The sequence below is a fragment of the Zingiber officinale genome, chromosome 8A, assembly GCF_018446385.1.
Source record: "Zingiber officinale cultivar Zhangliang chromosome 8A, Zo_v1.1, whole genome shotgun sequence".
Classification (NCBI taxonomy): Eukaryota; Viridiplantae; Streptophyta; class Magnoliopsida; order Zingiberales; family Zingiberaceae; genus Zingiber; species Zingiber officinale.
Window position 1 is genome coordinate 5329462 of NC_056000.1, and position 19084 is coordinate 5348545.

At 35.7% G+C, this 19084-nt stretch overlaps 1 protein-coding gene across 3 annotated transcripts; it reads right to left on the reverse strand.

The window, feature by feature from the left end:
• Positions 1-473: 473 nt before the first annotated feature.
• LOC122012072 (nuclear transport factor 2-like) lies at positions 474-18875 on the reverse strand. Of its 3 annotated transcripts, none has more exons than XM_042568526.1 (9): positions 18542-18875; positions 18306-18437; positions 12466-12772; positions 4545-4804; positions 4299-4470; positions 3639-3760; positions 3484-3549; positions 2890-2965; positions 474-845 (listed from the first exon to the last, which is right to left on the reverse strand). In XM_042568526.1, exons 1-9 carry the CDS (start codon positions 18578-18580, stop codon positions 685-687), a joined length of 1335 nt encoding a protein of 444 aa, XP_042424460.1. In that variant the 5' UTR covers positions 18581-18875; the 3' UTR covers positions 474-684. The 3 variants fall into 3 exon arrangements, with proteins under 3 accessions (XP_042424460.1, XP_042424461.1, XP_042424459.1); XM_042568527.1 differs by having other exon boundaries at positions 4545-4750; positions 18303-18437; positions 18542-18874; XM_042568525.1 differs by having other exon boundaries at positions 18303-18437; positions 18542-18873.
• Between the last annotated feature and the right edge of the window lie 209 nt (positions 18876-19084).

The window sequence follows — 19084 nt, forward strand, 5'->3', positions numbered from 1 at the left end:
GACAATGGATCGGATTTAAATTGAATTTTATATTCTTCATATCTATCTTTATATATAATATTTATCCCTGTATTCATTAAAAATTTATTTTTCATCCTCATTCTTATATTTTTCATATCTATCTTACTCATCATTTTATTACTATCTAAATTCTCTTTTTTTTTAAAAAAATAAATAAATAAATAAATTATTTCAAATGTACTCACCTGCTTGGATCGGATGAAAATTTCTCATGAAAAAAAAATAATATACATATTAGTGACCGGATAAAAAAATTAATTTTTTTTATAAGATAGAAAACGGGTTAAAATTTTTTATATATATCAAGTAAAGTATAAATAAAATTTTACCACATTTATCTTCATTCCTAAATATGAAAATACTCATACCCAATTATCTGATCTAAAAACTCCTTCCAAGTCTGGATATTATATTCGAAGGAAATTATCATCCCTGCTAGCAATGCTTCTAAATGCAATCAAATCTAAATGCAGCCAATTAATTGGAATAAATTTGAAATCCGAGAAACCTCAAGGGCAGGTCTTGACATTTCTTAGAGTCAAACATCTGGAAACAAAGAAATATTTCCATGTAATAGGGAACAACTAATGAAGCTCGTTGACATCCCTTCTGGAGCTGGAGCATTAGCATTTAATAGTCTCTTTTTGGTGGCACTCTCTCAATTTAATAGTCTCTTTCTTGAATTGGTTGAGCGTATCCACTTCCCCTTGCCCGACTAATATAGTCTTTGTCATTGCTATCTTGCCTGATACCTCGCCCAAAAGTTCGACCACCAACACGTCCTCCTGAGGCCTCAGATGGGTATCCTCTGCCTCTGCCCCTTCCTGAAGAGGAAAAATGACCGTCGTCTTTAAGAACAATAACTAATGAGTGGGAAAAAAATTCTTGATACAGATGCCAGCATTGTTAACTAGTGTGACTTAGATTTTTCATTTTAAACTATATATATATATATATATATATATATATATATATATATATATATATAGTTTCAACTACATTACTAGAAATGGCGAGAAACAAGCAGTGAATGTTCGAGTATCTCACAAGAAAAAGCAATGGCCTTCAACCGTAAAAGAGTACTCTATTGCTTCAATACATAAGGGTATGCACATTTACAAAGTTTGATGGCATAAAAAAAAAGATTAACAACAATTAAGACAGTCTCTATTGCTTCAATAGTTCTATGGTAGATTCAGCAAGTAATAATTACACAAGAAATTATTTCAGGGCCGAAACTTAAGGTGCGTTTGATACGCGCTTTTTTCATTTTCATTTTCTGAAAAACAAGCGTTTTCTAAAAAATGATGTTTGGTTTGCGTTTTTCATGCCTATTTTCTAAAAAAAAATAGATAGCGTTTTTTAGAAAAACAGAAAATGACAAAAAGTCATTTTTTATTTTCTAGAAAATGTGCGTTTTTCAGAAAATAAAAATGAAAAATGCACGTACCAAACACACCCTTAGACTTTATACAATGAAAACATTCTTTACATACTGCTTTCTATTATTGTTTTTGCCATTTTTTTCTTTCTTGCAATTTTAAATTTTAATCGCTGCATCATGCAAAAGAACATCAGACACCAAGACTCAATAGTATTGCATAATTCTGAATCATAAAAAAAAACCCTTCCATTTACTTCTGCAATGACATCTGTATTTGACTACAATTCTTTATGGTTCAAAATTTCTTCCATGACTTGACTCATCCAACCTCCCTCCTACTCGTATTGACACAACACAGCTATGAAATACTAGTCCAACAAGCTGGACTTGCTTTCCTAAGGTGGAGATTAAGTGGGGAGAATGAATAAAAGGAAAGAGAAATGATGAAGAGTTTGACGAGGAAAATGAATTGATGTTGGAAGTCATTCAAAATATTGTCAGAGTAAGCTAGTTGGCATATAATGCCCAATAGTGAGAGGAGGGGGTGTCATAAGGTTACGACATATGAGGATTGTGAAGCTTGTGAGGAGAAACTATGAGAGTTTTTCTAAACATATTAAGCGTGGAGGAGAAGAATAAAAGAAAGGAGAAAAATAGGGGCGAAAACATAGAAGAACTGGAGGAGAGGGAGAGAGCTATTCGATGATGGAGCAACATCATGAGTCATTAATAATCATTGAAGCATGCTAGCCAATGATGCTATTCCCAAATGCAAGAGATAATGAAGAGCGGTGGAGCCGTGGAGGTCTGTTGTGTGGAGATCCGCAGAATTTGCAGAGCAAACCGATGGGAAAAAACTAAAAGGAAACTCTAAAACACATTATTCTTGCCATATGAATCAAACCGATTCAATTTGGTTCATCATTGGTTTAGTTATAAAACACTCAATCTAGATCTGATTCAGACCAAGTTCGAGCCTAAGGAAAACTCAACTTGAATAACATATGATCCAACGATTGAGTTCAAATTCACAATATCATCCCCTAACCACACTGATTCAGTCATATTAATTGCAATTTCTATTAAACACTCCTAAATTAACATCTATAATCCCTAAATTATTAGATTAATATATTAATTTTAGCTATATAAGATTAATATCGATTAATATTAATATGTATATTTGTCATGCCTTTGTACCTGGGCTCCTAAACTTAAATGCTTTTTGGGCAAGTCCCCATGCTCCAAAGTTGGAAAAAAAAAAAATCTGAAATTTGAATCTATACACAGATACCCATGTTGGATGAATTGGAATAACATAGCAAATTTCACATTTTGCAAAATGGCCACATAAAATCATACGATCCGAACAAAAATCCGGTCATAGTTATAATAAGAAAAACAATGATGTATATATTTAATTCTTTCTCAAATTTGAGCATTTAAGTAGTTTCAAAAGAGAGGTATCTGAAACTGGGACTTACTTCCTCGTGATACACCGCTATTAGGTCTTCTCCCCTCGACATGAATCAATCTCCCATTTAACTGTATTGGAGATGCCTGAAAATGAAAAGCCAGTATGTAAAGTATGTAATTTGAGAGAATCCTCAACAGACAACGAGAACTTAAATTTATCTTAAACAAAATCAAGTTGTCCTCAACATAAGAATTCTGAAGAAAAAAAACAAAGTATGCTAATAAGATACAAGGATATGAATCTAGAAATAGTTTACAGAAGTAAAAAACACTTGGTAAATAATAAAGAGGATCAAATATATTAATGTACAGATTTACAGAGCTGGAACACAAACAGATCTGAAATTTTATAGTGGAGATTTACGTGCCAATATCATCAGTAAAATACGTCAGATCTCAAAACTGGTTTTATAAACAAGAAGAAATAAAGATATAGAAGCTGCATAAAAGCATGTACACTGCAATAGGCAGATACTGATTTCAACACGTGATCATACTGGTGCAGAATAGACTTGAAATAGGCAAGGATACTGCAAAATACTACTATATAGAGTTGATATACTCTGATACTTGTGAGAATAAACTTAAGGAAGATCACATACCTTAAGTGCATTTTGTACACCAATGGCATCTTGATATTCAATGAAAGCATAAAAAACATCAGACTCCTGCAAATTTGCATGTATAGCTGAGTTAAAAATTAATCAAGATGCATAAAACTAAATCAAAATAGTACAACAAGCTAAATGAAATCAACCTTCCGGCTTCTAATAAAAACACCATCTGGTCTCAATTTACCAAAATTCTTAAAGACTTGCTCAAGGTCTGAAGTCGAGATAGATGAAGGAAGATTTCCAACATAAACAGATCTGGAATCAACTGAGACCAAAACAAATACTATTCTCAAACAAGCTTAAATTAAGATCAGTAGATCTTTCACTAGAGCAGATAAATTCCAGGTGAAAACATAAAGAATATAGAAGCAATTGAATTGATACACAAGCTGAATTTTCAACAAAATCGAAAACTACTTAAGTATTAAGGAAGAAACACAGAATGGTGCCCAAGATCACATAATCATTGCATACCAGTTACTGAAAGTTGAACATTTGAGGATTGTCCAAACAATTTTCAGAAAGAAAATACAAAGCATATAATAAGCAATCAGATTCAGACAATGAGACTATGTGGCCTGAATATAAATGGGAGGGTTGACCTTTTCAAGTACAAAGTAGAAATTCAGGATTGTTCAAACAATTTTCAGAAAGAAGATACAAAACACATAATAAGCAATCAGTTTCAGACAATGAGACTATGAGGCATGGATGGGAGGGTTCACCTTTCAAGTGCAAAGTAAAAAAATTAGGATTGTTCAAATAATTTCAGAAAGAAAATACAAAGAAATGAAGGGAGAAACCTTCATCCTCAACTACTAGAGCCTCCTCAATTGCCTCGGAGCCAGTATTCTCAGGAAAAATAGCAGGATGGGATTGTTGGGAAAAGGAATGGGCCTGTTCTGAACCCACCAGAGATGTCTTTACTACAGGTGATGGATGCATAGATGGACCAGATTGGCCTTTAGCCCGAAGCTGGGACACAAATAACATCAGTCTCCTAAGGAATAACCTGTAAGAAATATGACAGAGAAATAACTTTTGCATACAATGGAGGCATATGTGTGCTTAGTTGGCTCTCCAACAGGTTCTTCAGCGGTTGCAGGAGGTGGATCTCTTGTGGTCTCCAAGGCAATTGGATATGGCACAGTCTCTTCAGCAAAAGATTCACCTAATCGTTCATCCAAAACTGGAAGTTGTTGTGGTGCTTCAGGGATGCTATAATTCTCTACTGTGTCATTTTCTTCCGCCTGCACTAGAGACAACAAGTCCTGAGCCTGAACTTCATCTTGTAGTATATAGTCAGGAACTGCCAAAGTCAGACAAGCTCATGCTCAGTGAAAGAAATAAATTGCTAAATATCCAGACAAGGAGCTAATTTTTTTGTGACCTATGAAAGGCTATGGACCTTCATTGTACATAAAAATAGACACAGTAGGTATAGGAGAAGATTGTTCATTTGTCTGACCAAATTCATTACAGAGCAGCCGTCCATTCCCACAACTTCCCAACTCTTAATATGAGACAGCCATATACAGTGGCAAATAACATATTTGAGAAACTTCTTAGGAATTACATGAAAGTTGGAATTCTTACAATGACTAAAATAGGGCAATAACACCAATAATGAAACAAATCAATTGCTGGCCTAAAATGCTATCACTGTCAATCTCACGTTTTGAACACCTACGTTACTTTATTTTCTTTATACTATAAATTGTACATATTAGGTACACCAGTCAAATTAAGGAGTGGTTCAAAACTCACATAATTAGGAAACTGCCTCTATGACTGAATACATCAATATGCCAATAAATCGAATATTCTGACTCTGTTAACAACATTTGTTAGTGAAATTAGCTCAGGAAACAATAACATCTCACCTTTAGCATATCAAACTAGGACAAAAATCATCCTACTATAATTACAAGGGCAAGCTATTCACGTAGCATTCAAAGCAAACAAAACCTGCCAGTGGTTTTCTTTCAACTATACCATCAGTTCATAAAGTAAACAACTAATAAAATTAACAAATTTAGAAGGAATTTAAAATATATAAGAATCTAGGCAAAAACACTTGTTAAAAATGCAAGATTTTGACAAGTGTACATTATTAACATAAATAAACAAGTGTAAACATGCACAAATAATGGTTCTAAGATTTTGACATTGATATACCAATATGTTTTCTGACTTATATGTCTTTATCAATATGTTGGGATGGTGCTAGTTTTCATATTGTAGTAGCACATTGATGTTGGTTTTTCAAACATATGGAATAACACGTTGGTGTAACTTCTGTGTTTTTTAAAATTGGGTGGTGCTGGTTTTGAGAAACCACCACCACATTAATGGTGATTTTCTAAAACCAGCACCAATGTGCCCATTGTTTAAAACCATCGCCAATGTAGTAATCAATGGGTTTTCGAAAATCAACACCAATGTTGGTGCTGGTGTTTGCAAACTAACACCAACGTTGGTACTAGTTCGCAAAAATCAACACCAACGTGTAGTCAATGGGTTTTTGAAAACAAACACCAACCACCAACGTGAAAACCGACACCAACATTGGTGTTGGTTTGCAAAAATCAACATCAATGTGTAATCAATGGGTTTTTGAAAACCAGCACCAAATTGGTACGGGTTTTTGAAGACCAGCACTAATGTTGCAATTTTTTAAAACCAGCACCATCATGTTCTTCGAAATCAAGCACCAAAGTGTTCTCGCAATGGTTTTTATATAGCTGGTTCTTAGAAACTATAATGGGTAAAAGACAAACATTCAACATACCTTCGCAACACCTTTTTGTGTCATTCTGAAACACGAGTAGAAAAAGGAGAGGAGGGAAATGACCAGTATAGTTGTGAGCGAAAATCCTAACTCACTTGATGCAAGCCGAGAGTTGAACAAGTTGACCTGCATCAGATGGCCACGTAGGCTATCGCCCATAGTCACCCATATAAGGGTGTGCAGATTATCAAAATTGTGATACCAAAAACGTAGGATTTAAACAAGAGGAATACCTGAGTCTAGACCGAGCGGTACTTGAACTCAGGAAATTTTTATTGGAATAAAACACCTCACACTTCACAAGCTTACACGACTCAAGCTTACAGGACTCAGGACTAAGTAGGACTTCGAGGTTTGCTCGCTTGCCCTTCTAAGTTAACAAACTAGGGCTTATATAGAGGTTTTAGAAGGAATAAGATAAAGACCGGGTGCGCTTGAGGGTCCCATTGTCATCTTTATTTCTTTTCCTACTTTGCCTCAGTGCCATTTATCATCTTATCAACAAGCTGCATTATTACATAACTTTTACACGTAGTGGACTCTATTATTAGTGATGGAATCATTTCTTTTGGAAAAAGTAGCTCCCCCGGGGCTCAACTTTTCTCAAAAGTAACTTTAGCCATGAGTGCTGTGATGGTTTTTCCTAGGACATCTTTCACGGTGTCATCTGCTCCTTGCGTCTCGTCCATGGACTCATCAACTTGCTTTAGAATTGCCTCCGATCATCCGATAAAGATGCTTTATTGGTGATGTGATGCACCAATCTTGATAGGGCATCTGCCAACTCATTGTTTGTCCCGAGATGTGTTCAAACTTGATGTCAATACCGTACCAGCAATATAGTCGGTAAAATTTATCCATCTTACCCAGGACGGTTTGTTATTCACGGATTTGTTGAAAAACTTGATTATAGCATGACATTCCGTGCGTAATGTTATCTCTTTTCTGTCCAGGTAGTGGATCTTCATTGCGGTTAATGCCTCCATACATGCATGTATTTCAGCATCAATTGTTGATTTTACTGTTGAGAACTTTCCACTGGCATAGGCACAGATTTTTTCTGTATTTCTTGGGTCATACTATTTTTCTTTCCACTTACAGACACCTCCCCATCCTTCCATGCTGCCATCTGTTTCAATAATAACATATGCATGGTTAGGGGGTAACTCTAGGTCAGGCAAATATTGTACCAGTGACTTGATTTGTCGAATTATAGCCCAATCTGATTCCTTAAAACGCCGATCGCCGTGTGGAGATGTTTTTGAATACAGCGGTCCCAATATTTTACGGAGATTAGGTATATGCGACCTTGCATAATTTAATATGCCCAGAAATGATCTTAAACCCTTCAAAGTAAGCAGGGTTTTTTCATCAAAATCAATAACTTTCTTAATAATGTGCTGCTGTAGTCGTATTTTCCGATTACCAACGACTACGCCCAAGAATTCCATTTCGGTGGGCTATCTTCATCTTTGTTGGAGATAAGACCAAACCTTCCTTTTGACAAATTTCCAGTACTATATTGAGATGAGCACAGTGTTGTTCTTCATCTTCAGAGAATACCAAAATGTCATCAATATAAACTACCAGGAACTTTTCACATCCTTTAAAAGAATTGTCCATTTTCCTTTGGAAAACGGTGGGTGCATTTTTTAATCCGAATGGCATTACTAGCCATTCAAACAGGCCTTGTGGTACTAAGAATGCTGTCCAGGGTATTGACTCCTTTGCCATCATGACTTGGTGAAAGTCGGATTTTAGATCAAACTTTGAGAAGACCTTACTGTTACCAATTTTCTTTAAAATGAGGTTTATCCCTGGTAATGAGTAATGATCTTTATAGGTGTTGTCATTCAGCGTCTTGTAGTTGAAGACAAGCCGTTCTTTACCCTTCTTTTCTTGCTTGGTGACTGGATCCACTGTGGTTCCTGATTGGACTATGAAGGCCATTGTCCTATGCCGGCTCATGCTGGGCTGAATTACCTTCAATTTTAATAGGGCCTCAATATGTACTTTAAAAGTTGCCTCCATTGCTGGTGTGACATGCTTCAAGGGATTATCCTGTATTGTAATATCAGGATTTATAATATCCAAAGTACATATTACCTTGTTTTTTGACCAGTGTAGTAATGGATCTTCTCCAATGTATCCAGCATCCTTTAACTTCTGCATGGTTGTGGCATATCTCATCTTGAAATCAACGGCTGTTAAGGAATGTTGAGGGATAAATAGATCTTCATGCATACTTAAATATTCTTCTTCATCCATATCCAGCTCTGAAATGGCTTTTGCTGTAATGAATACTTCTGGAGAGGTTTTTTTGGTAGTAATTTCTTTATAGAAGGTAATTTCAGATCCTTCTATTCGTAGCCCTCCAGCCATGGATTTGATAAAATTGCATCCTACCAACATTTGAATCCCATCTTTCAAATTCATTTCTAATTGGTAGGTAAAAGGAATTCTGAATTTGTGAACCCCAATCATCATGTATCCATTTCTGAGTTTTTTAGTGGCCTGTTGTTATGAATTAATACCAGAAAAAAGGACCTTATAACTTATCTCTTCAAAGGCTTCTTTTGGTAAAGCATTTTGACAGATACAACAGGTTGTAGCACCTGCATCTAGAATAGCTTGAACCTTTGTGTCATTAATTCCTGGAATCTGGAGAATAATTTCAATATTGTAGAGGCGATTAATTAATGACTTCATGGCTGCCGAGAATATCAATTCACACCTTGGCTCTTCAATTTCTGTTGAGCCAAAAGAACCAGTCCCTCGAATTGTTTGTCTTAAATCATTTACTTCTATTACTGGTGGTGTCATAATTCTTTCAAAAACCAGTTGAGCAATTGATCAGCCATGCTCAAGAGATAGTGTTAAATCAGAAAAATTGTAGATCAAAAGACATACCTCCCCCCGGAAGTCAGAGTCAAAACCAGTTGTAGCACCTGTAAATCTACCATGCTCAGGGAGGTATGTCTTTTGATCTACAATTTTTCTGATTTAACACTATCTCTTGAGCATGGCAGATCAATTTCTCAACCGGTTTTTGAAAGAATTACGACACCACTAGTAATAGAAGTAAATGATTTAAGACAAACAATTCGAGGGACTAGTTCTTTTGGCTCAACAGAAATTGAAGAGTCAAGGTCTTCTGGTGAATTGATATTCTCGGCCGCCAGGAAGTCATTAATTAATCGCCTCTACAATATTGAAATTATTCTCCAGATTCCAGGAATTAATAACACAAAGGTTCAAGCTATTCTAGAAACAGGTGCTACAACCTGTTGTATCTGTCAAAATGCTTTACCAAAAGAAGCCTTTGAAGAGATAAGTTATAAGGTCCTTTTTTCTGGTATTAATTCACAACAAGAGGCCACTAAAAAACTCAGAAATGGATACATGATGATTGGGGTTCACAAATTCAGAATTCCTTTTACCTACCAATTAGAAATGAATTTGAAAGATGGGATTCAAATGTTGGTAGGATGCAATTTTATCAAATCCATGGCTGGAGGGCTACGAATAGAAGGATCTGAAATTACCTTCTATAAAGAAATTACTACCATAAAAACCTCTCCAGAAGTATTCATTACAGCAAAAGCCATTTCAGAGCTGGATATGGATGAAGAAGAATATTTAAGTATGCATGAAGATCTATTTATCCCTCAACATTCCTTAACAGCCGTTGATTTCAAGATGAGATACGCCACAACCATGCAGAAGTTAAAGGATGCTGGATACATTGGAGAAGATCCATTACTACACTGGTCAAAAAACAAGGTAATATGTACTTTGGATATTATAAATCCTGATATTACAATACAGGATAAACCCTTGAAGCATGTCACACCAGCAATGGAAGCAACTTTTAAAGTACATATTGAGGCCTTATTAAAATTAAAGGTAATTCAGCCCAGCATGAGCCGGCATAGGACGATGGCCTTCATAGTCCAATCAAGAACCACAGTGGATCCAGTCACCAAGCAAGAAAAGAAGGGTAAAGAACGGCTTGTCTTCAACTACAAGACGCTGAATGACAACACCCATAAAGATCAATACTCATTACCAGGGATAAACCTCATTTTAAAGAAAATTGGTAACAGCAAGGTCTTCTCAAAGTTTGATCTAAAATCTGGCTTTCACCAAGTCATGATGGCAAAGGAGTCAATACCCTGGATAGCATTCTTAGTACCACAAGGCCTGTTTGAATGGCTAGTAATGTCATTCGGATTAAAAAATGCACCCGCCGTTTTCCAAAGGAAAATGGACAATTCTTTTAAAGGATGTGAAAAGTTCCTGGTAGTTTATATTGATGACATTTTGGTATTCTCTGAAGATGAAGAACAACACTGTGCTCATCTCAATATAGTACTGGAAATTTGTCAAAAGGAAGGTTTGGTCTTATCTCAAACAAAGATGAAGATAGCCCAACCAGAAATGGAATTCTTGGGCGTAGTCGTTGGTAATCGGAAAATACGACTACAGCAGCACATTATTAAGAAAGTTATTGATTTTGATGAAAAAACCCTGCTTACTTTGAAGAGTTTAAGATCATTTCTGGGCATATTAAATTATGCAAGGTCGCATATACCTAATCTCCGTAAAATATTGGGACCACTGTATTCAAAAACATCTCCACACGGCGATCGGCGTTTTAAGGAATCAGATTGGGCTATAATTCGACAAATCAAGTCACTGGTACAATCTTTGTCTGACCTAGAGTTACCCCCTAACCATGCATATGTTATTATTGAAACAGAAGGCAGCATGGAAGGATGGGGAGGCGTCTGTAAGTGGAAAGAAAAACAGTATGACCCAAGAAATACAGAAAAAATCTGTGCCTATGCCAGTGGAAAGTTCTCAACAGTAAAATCAACAATTGATGCTGAAATATATGCATGTATGGAGGCATTAACCGCAATGAAGATCCACTACCTGGACAGAAAAGAGATAACATTACGCACGGAATGTCATGCTATAATCAAGTTTTTCAACAAATCCGTGAATAACAAACCATCCCGGGTAAGATGGATAAATTTTACTGACTATATTACTGGTACAGGTGTTGACATCAAGTTTGAACACATCTCGGGGGCGAACAATGAGTTGGCAGATGCCCTGTCAAGATTGGTGCATCACATCACCAATAAAGCATCTTTATCAGATGATCAGAGGCACTTCCTAAAGCAAGTTGATGAGTCCATGGACGAGACGCAAGGAGCAGATGACACGGTGAAAGGTGTCCTGGGAAAAACCATCATAGCACTCATGGCTAAAGTTACTTTTGAGAAAAGTTGAGCCCCGGGGAGCCACTTTTTCCAAAAGAATGATTCCATCACTAATAATAGAGTCCACTACGTGTAAAAGTTATGTAATAATGCAGCTTGTTGATAAGATGATAAATGGCACTGAGGCAAAGTAGGAAAAGAAATAAAGATGACGATGGGGCCCCTCAAGCGCACTCGGTCTTTATCTTATTCCTTCTAAAACCTCTATATAAGCCCTAGTTTGTTAACTTAGAAGGGCAAGCGAGCAAACCTCGAAGTCCTACTAAGTCCTGAGTCCTGTAAGCTTGAGTCGTGTAAGCTTGTGAAGTGTGAGGTGTTTTATTCTAATAAAAATTTCCTGAGTTCAAGTACCGCTCGGTCTAGACTCAGGTTTTCCTCTTGTTTAAATCCTACGTGTGTGTGTGTTCTAAAAAGCACCTACACAAATTGGATAGATAATACAAATATACAATTGCAATCAAAAGTGATCTTCATTACTTTGTATAAGCCTTCTTAATCATATAGCATTTGTTATTGATCATGTACATATGTGTTTTTTATTTTTTCAACATGCTCCATAGAAAGGTACAAATTTGAAATGGAAGCAAAAAATTAGTTCTAAGCAAAGAACAGAACCAGTCTATGCTAATAATAATGTTTCACTGAAAAACAGAAATGACTTCTGGATGTGTCATATATCAAAATATAGCATATTATTTCATATATTTGTTCATATACAGAATTTTACATCCATAAATACTTTTAGTTTTTAATGTGCAAGAAACAAGGAAAAGAAATATCATCCAAGCAAATTTGAGCCCTAAGCAGATGATAGATTTAGTATTTTCTATTAAACAATGTGTTCATGAAGGAAAAAATAATGACATATTTTCTCAAACAGAATACTACCTGCTTCTGGTACAGGACTCGACATGTTTAACTTGGTCCCAAAATCAGTCTGAGATACAAGGGTCGCAGGGTGCTCAAAAATATGTTCCTCCTCAAGGAAGTGAAACATGTCATTGAGAATATAATATCCTTTCTCTTGAGGAGCAAGAAAAAAGGTCTGCACAAATTTCCTCCTAATACTATAATCCTCCAACTGCACATAACCAGAAACCATCACCAAAACTCCACCATTCAAAGACTCCAAAGAATGGGCAGACTTAATCTCTATCCCCTTGAAATTAAGGCACATAACAAGATGATGAATTTGCTGCAAAATGTTAGCACATTGCTGTCAGTAGTGCAGATTTACAACCTTGTATATTCAAGGAAGTCTCAAGAAAAAAAATCAGCAACATACAGTTACTTAAAACTAAATTACTTAAAACTGAAAACATGATAACTACTTCTGTAAAGGCAATGACAAATTAAATTTCCAAATGAAGATTACACATCAAACTTGTGGTCATAACCACATAAAGCCACCTAAAAACAAGACAATTTTACATGCAAACAGATACCACGTGACACTGGTATAATTAAATTACAAATTTTCAATTATCAATCAACTCCATGATATATTTTTTAAATATGGATAGCGGCATGGTTACCATAGTAGTAAGAAAAAAAGTAAATCTCAAATTTTAATTTAATTACTAAAATCAAATAATTTAAAATTTTCTCAAGCAACCTCTTAAAGCTCTTAATCTCAATTTGTCATTTATCTAAAAAAAAAGGCAGCTCAGTGCTCAATTTGTAATTTATCAATTTATTTAAATGTAAAATTATAATTAATCAAACCTCTCAAAAACAATCAATTGTAATTAATCAATGTTATTTTTTCAAGTGGCGAAAATTGGTGAAGCAGGCAGTCATTGTTGGTGCTAAGGTACAACAAACACTGGAGTTGCAATTGCACGGACGATGTTTGGTGCATGGCTGGTGACGCATGATGTTCTTCACAAATCTGTGGTGATGGCATGTGATGGAATTCAACGATAAGCTAGTGAACATTTAGGTAATTTGTAAAAACTATAGTGTTAATTTAGTAATTAACCAATTATTCCTATCCACCTTTTGATTTGGGTGGGCCTTGTCCCAATTGATGGATCATAATTCAAGCAAAACAACCCATGAATGGAATATAAGTTCACCCATCCTTTGACTTATATGTCCAAATACGCTATAAATCATAAGGTTATTTATATATTATCTTACTATTTTATTAAAAATCTCTCCCCTTTACTAACTAACTTTGGTGAAGCCTAAAATGAATTTACGTTAATATCCTTTTTTCTATTCACACTAAAAATAATTCCAAGGTTTATTAGTAATTCCAAGTTCGAGACTCAGCTACGGCATATTATTATGAATTTTTCTCATAATTAATTTTCTCTAGTTGTTTTATATAAAAAAAATATAGTTCTCTTTAGTCCCACATCTTAGAATTGACAACACTATGATCAAAGAAGCTTCTATAAATATTTTAAGCTGACAATGTTAAAAAATATACTTTTCTTAGTTTTTTTTACTAAGATATAAGTATAATATTAAATTAAATTAATTTTTTTCATAGGGAAGCTGTAAGGGTGACACTCGAAAATCCAAACAATTCGGATTTTCAAAGACCCAAATAATTCAGATTTTCAAAAGTCAGGTACTTTACCCTAATGACTCTACTAATGACTCTACTTTAGTATTTTAATGCTAAAATACTTTAATTAATATAATTTCATTATAAATGATTAATGTGATTTCAATGTATTATATTACACACGCGACGCGATCACTAGTATTTAATTAATGATCAAATTGTTAGTGTATATATTCTACTGACATTTTCCTATAATACACAATAATTATGAAAAGAAAATTCTTACCAACTATAGCCCGTGCATCACACATTTTCGGGAACTACACTTCTTCCTAATATGATTACTATATTATATTTACCATACCTATTTTTAATGATAGAAGATAATGATCCTTAGTCCTTACCCTATTTACTTACTATTTTATTGGGCTGTAAAAATTGAATCATTCACCACAAACCTAATATACATATATCTAAATTTCTGCTTTCACCCTCTAACTACTTGATGGTCAGCTATAAGTTGACCCCGTGATTTACCTCCCTTCACATAGCTTAGGGACGAACTGTGAGAGACAATTGGGATGAGCGTAATCACCTTTTACTATAATATATCTAAATTTCTAGTTAATTAAATAAAATTGTCACCTATACACATTCAATACCACCCCGCATAATGTTGACAAAAGTGAGTGCTATCAAAAGACGGCTTCCTACCACTTGAGTGCCCCTCAATAGCTTTGTTGATATTGCTCCTACCCCTCTCCATGTTGCACCAGAGTTGCTCTACTACTCTACTGTCTCTCCACCGGTCCCAACCAAGATAGGTTCCTTTGCCATCGTGTGAGACTTATTATTCTTCATATAAACTTTTTATTTTTTTATCAATTATTCTTCTTTCCACCTTTAGTCCCCTGTAGTCTTAGAAAGTCTCACCGTTTGAAATTGATTCATATTCAAGCTCAACTCATTCAATTTACTTTGAAATCTAACCAATTGGATGCTTTACTAGCCTTTTCTCACATAAATTCTTAGAGTTTTGATTATCTGCTCAGAAAATGGGGAATAATCCGACCTAACAAGGTCACCCTTAATCCAACTCGACCAATCTAGAATAGTTTCACTGATTTTTCTTGCCATGGTTTACTCAATCAAAAGAGGAAATATTGCACTATATACATACATATAGTATATATAAATCTGTGAATTCCACCAAACAACTAAATGGAATAAATGATCTCGTATTGTTATTGTGATTATGAAAAATAAGTTATAGATGATATTGTTCCATGCCCAAATAGCAGTTCATGCAAACACTTGATAGATCGCCATTTAAAAAAAATGATGCATTAATTTACATTATGAAATCATCATGAAACAGACATCCGATTCCTACCTCCAAGCCCCAGCCCAAAAAGAAAACACAGGAAACGGGAAATCATAATGGTCTCTGAGCACTTGAAATTAAATATTCAACTACCTGAATATCGCATGGATTGAAGTCTATGGATATAGAACTTATTGATGAAAATTATCATAACAAAGTTTACACAAAAGTGATTACTAAATAATAATATCAGAAAGAAATATGACAAAAGTAGGGTTGGATCGGTACGGTATACCGATACCGAATTCTCATACCGTATACCGTACCAAAATATTCGGTATAAAAAAATTTATACTGATGCCCTACTGAAAATTCAATATAATGAAGTTTCAGTGTAATGAATTTTCCATATGGTATGAGTTTCATACGGAAAATTTCAGTATACCAAAATTTGGTACAGTATACCATCTTTTGGTAGGCATTACCTCTTACACAGTTGTAGTAGTTACGGGCTACAACTACAATTGTTTTTCACGTTGTAACAGCTATGGTTTCGTAACTGCTACAACTACAATTATTTTTTTTATAACAGTTACAGTTGGAGTAGCTATGAAACCATCCTGCTACAACTATATAGCTGCTACAAAATGTGTAGCTGCTACAATTGTGTAGCAAACTTCCGAATACCATAACTTTTGACTCGGATAACAAAATTAGCCAATTTTTTTTTTAAAATCAAAGTTCGTTCAGAGATCTATAATTTAAAAAAAAAACGTCTCATTCTAATATCTGATTCAAAAGTTATGGTTTCAGAAGTTTGCTACACAATTGTAGCAGCTACACAATTGTAACAGTTACGAACACATAGCTGCTACAACTGTGTAGCAAACTTTCGAAGGTCGTAGTTGTAGCAACTACGCAACCATAGCTGCTACAACATGAAAAAAAATTATAGACGGTATGTTACGTACGTATTGACTATTAACGAGGTGGAGACAATGAAAGGTAGTTTCCACAAAATCCAGCAAGGCCATCATGAAACTCAGCATTGCTATCACAAATTAAAGCATAATAGCCACCCCCAAGGTAGCTTTCACAAAATCTAGCCAGACAATCAAAAAAGCCAGCATTGTTATCACAAAATTCAACATAAGTCATCCCCACCCACGAGAAGAAAAAGAAGTCCCACTCACGAGAAGAAAAGAAGGGTAAAAGGGAGGGCGGCAGTAGAATTAGGAAAGGACTGCCGTTCGTTGGTGATGCGATTCCATGTTCGACTTTATGCGAGCAACGCAACGTAGGTGCAGGAGAGGGCGCAAGAGAGGATGAGGGAGGAGAGATAGACAAAGAGAGGAAGAAGAAGAGAAGAGGAGAGAAAGTCACTCACCGGTGGTCTACGCCGAAGCTGCAAAAGGGTTTGGGGATGGTTGTTACCCATACAACTTTTAAAGAATAATAAATAATTTATATTTAATCATAATTCCTTTTCGTTTTTTATGACTGAGTCCTACCTATATGGTCAAATCCCAATACAACTTTTAAACTTAATAAAATAATAAATAATATATAAAATAATATATTAGAATTTCGGTATATACCAAAATACCGAAAAATCGTAAATTGTATACTGACACCGATACCAAAAATTTCAGTACGATATAATATTGTACCGAACTTTTCAGTATACCAAAAATTTTGATATAAACGGTAAATAACAGTATAGTATATGTGGTATACCGAAATTTTTGGTATTTTCCCCAGCCCTAACCAGAAGCATAGGCATTCAGGCATTCATTTTGCTTTTGCATCTTGACCAAAGAAATAGATAAGACTTAAATCTACCAAAAACATAGACTTGAGAGAAAAATGCATTAAGGATGATTAGGTTATTGGACTTATGAAAGAGGGACAAGAGTAAATACTAAATAATACTATGCTAGTAGAACTATTGTGTAATAAAATCATGAGGAATATTAATGACTTCATGTTAATTAACATAACCATTCGATAACAATTTTAAGCTTCTGTTTATTTTTTAATTCTTCTTCTGTCAGATGAAAAGCCATAAATTTGCTTAATGTTTGATCCATTATTTGCATTGATGCATATAGAATTTATTAGTGTTTTAAAACTAGCATTTCATTATGTCAGAATCACATATCATGTATTCATAAATGAACATATTTTCGTCCCCAGGGCGTAGCACAGATGGGGAGTGCATGGTTCTGTGGCCGAAAGGTCCAGAGGTCGATCCCCGGGGTGTCACTGCCTGGGATTAACGTCTCCGCCATGCACTTTCCACCTGTGTACCTGCATTTACCTCCCTCCATATCCGTGGGACCGGCTCTAGGGGGGCGCTGATGTGGCAGTTCCACATAAATGAACATATTTTCGCTCATTCATTTAGTACAGAAGTCATGTTTCAAAACATGTTCGGGTGCATTATCATGTTATACCCAACATCGCTAGCCCCCGAGTGCATCAGAACTGCTCTTCGTTTATGGGAGAATAAATGCATCTATTTTTGAAGAATTGTATCTCTAAGAATATGCAACACAAAAAATATATATAAAAAAAAATGGGAAGCGACAGAAAACTATGCATACCATCATTACTTAGAAAACTTGTAGGCTGCAAGAAGGCAATTCCATCCCAAAAAATAGAGTGAAAGATCTAGATTGCAAAAGAAACCTACTGAAAAATGAACAAAGTGAAAATAAATACGATCTATAAAATTAGAAACTCGTCCAAAATCGCATATACGAGACTTTTTTGGTTTCATGCCATAGTGATAACTGATAACACAAGTGTTTCCAGTGCGCAATGATACAGAATAGAATCAAATGAACCAACGGGGGGAAACTCGGATTTGCTGAATAGTACCACCATCCCAGTCGCAGATTCTGTTGCAGTCCCATCAACACGCACCATTGAACTCCCTTCCGTGTAGAACTGGTGTACTAGTTCCGGCTGCTGCTGGAGAATCCCATAGTAATGCTCCAAGAAATACGCACCAACCTGCATCAATAAAGGAATTCAAGCCGAGACTCAAAAAAGTAAAGCGGAAACACTTCATCCTCCCTTTCCTCCAGTAACGCACTCCGTGCCATCGATTGGAATACCTGGACAGCACTGAAGTGACACGGGTAAAGAGAAGCCATCGCTGCGCATGCAGAGTATCGATCTTACAACCCTAGATGACCGAGCACAAGGATCGAACCGCAAAACCACTTTCTGGATTCGATGGGGTATATTTCCAGCTTGCAGTGACGGGCGAGAAAAAGGGCGAGGAGAGGAGATTTCTTCTGGATTCGATCCGCTCTAGATTTCCACCGATTCAGCTGAGTATAGCTCGCCCTTCGATTCTCTCTCACTTGCCTTCTTCTTCGCCACAAAGGGGAAAGAGGGAGAGAGACCTCGAGGCAGCCCGGAGCGGATCGGTGACGAGATTGGCCGGAGCTGGCTCATGATAGGGCGACGATAGCCGTTGGATTGGTGGGGCCCGCTCCGACGCCAGTTGAATGCACTGACTTGCGTGCACGTGCTACGCATGTGATTTAAATCCCATTTTAAAATCACGCGGCCAGAAAACTAGTTTTTCCTAAGTTTTTGTACAATTTCTCAATCAAATAGCATTTTCGGCCCATTTGATGTTCTTGATGGGC